At 29.1% G+C, this 1611-nt stretch overlaps 1 protein-coding gene across 2 annotated transcripts in view; it reads right to left on the bottom strand.

Annotated features, from left to right (window-relative positions):
- Window positions 1–909, bottom strand: part of LOC106875802 (dual specificity mitogen-activated protein kinase kinase 2) — a 20176-nt gene extending 19267 nt beyond the window's left edge. Inside the window, exon 1 of one of the 2 annotated variants that reach the window (XM_014924074.2) lies at window positions 597–909. In XM_014924074.2, the coding sequence (XP_014779560.1) occupies window positions 597–628 (32 nt within the window). In that variant the 5' untranslated portion in view covers window positions 629–909. Of the gene's footprint in view, window positions 1–235; window positions 255–596 lie in introns of those variants that run through there. The other variant, XM_052968183.1, reaches the window with a different exon arrangement.
- Window positions 910–1611: the final 702 nt, after the last annotated feature.

Below are 1611 nucleotides of genomic sequence, written 5' to 3'. Positions count from 1 at the left end.
TATATATATATATATATTTCCTATATCCTTGAAAATAAAACGAGTTTTATCCTGGACAGGCACCAGTTAATGCAATAACCGGATAGAAAGTTATCACCAATCCTACTACATGCAAAAGTAAAGAACTTATAAAGAATAAAATTCTTAAATTAATTTGATAAGTGACAGGAGAAGATAAGAAACGATGCAACATTTTAAAAACTAATTCATTTGATATTGAATAAATGTAACTTACTTTGTTTCTTTTCACTGATTAAATATAAAATAAATAAATCAACTCGGCTCGCACTAACTGCACGTTAATAATTATGTCGGTACTTTACGGAAGTATTAGATCTTCATTTAATTTTAATAAATTCTACTAAAAAAGAATAATTAACTAATCGATCAATTAATTAAAGCAAAATTATGTACGATTAATTCAGAGTGTATCCCGCTCTTGTTATGTCATTCTTAAAGGATCGTAAAGAATTAAGATACTTTTAAAAGTTATGATCATTTTAATTTTGCGTTATTTATTTAATTATATACAATAAAAGTTAGTTTGCTGGCTTTTACTGAACATCAATACGGAAATATATATTATGAATACAAACCTGCGGATTTCGGGATCCATTCTTCTTCTCATGATTATGTGAAATCAGTTTGCATGCTTTCCAAACTGAGCCAGGTTTTACACCAGATTGGAGTGTGTGACACAATCACTTATTTGTTGTCGCTTAGAAAGTAGATAAATTTTTTAATAAACTTTTTTCTTTCTTTCTAATATCTACTTATTTGTTATGTTTTGTTTATCTACACGATGTCATTCAACTAATTAAGATTTTTTGATACATAAAAATACATTGCCCATATTTAATCTAACTTAAATATAGTTTTTTCTAACATAGGTCCAAGACCAGTAGTTTCGCTGGGAGATGATTGGTCGATTATATAGATATCAACAATACATTAGTATTTCATTTTATTGACCTCTATGAAGTTAACGGCAAAGTTGACATCAGCACGAGTTGAACCCAGAACGTAAAGAGACAGAATAAATATGGCAAGTTATTTTCCAACGCTCTAACGATTCTGTCATAGCATCGCTTTAATGATATATTTTATTGACACAAGTCCAAATTTTATTAGGGATTATATTGAATTTATCTGTCTATGCCTTGTAATCACATTCCAAATGGGATTTGAACACCAATTATAAGAGAATAAAGCTAAATGTAGAAAAGCATTTTTAAAGCTTACCATTTCTACCACCGTGCCACTTTATTTGAACATGATTAGGCATACCTACACAAATATGCCCCCACCCCATTAACTTTGTTTCAGATTTGTTGATGAAATTTTCTACATATACCATCAGATGGTGTAGATTACAATTATATTGGGATTTAATGTGAAAAGAAATTAGGTGGGCGCGCACATATACATATTGACAATTATACACAGAGAATGAAACTTTTGAAAAAAACTGTTTTTATGTGTGCTAGTATGTATTCATACGTGCCCACCAATTTTTTTTCCCTCATTAATTTCCACTATAATCGCATTCTAAACCAACTGAAAGGTATTTGTAGAATATTATTATTTATTATTTTTTTTTAGGGTAATGAA

The sequence above is a fragment of the Octopus bimaculoides genome, chromosome 5, assembly GCF_001194135.2.
Source record: "Octopus bimaculoides isolate UCB-OBI-ISO-001 chromosome 5, ASM119413v2, whole genome shotgun sequence".
Lineage (NCBI taxonomy): Eukaryota > Metazoa > Mollusca > Cephalopoda > Octopoda > Octopodidae > Octopus > Octopus bimaculoides.
The sequence above is the reverse complement of the archived record's forward strand: the minus strand, read 5'-3'. Positions and strand labels throughout refer to the sequence as shown.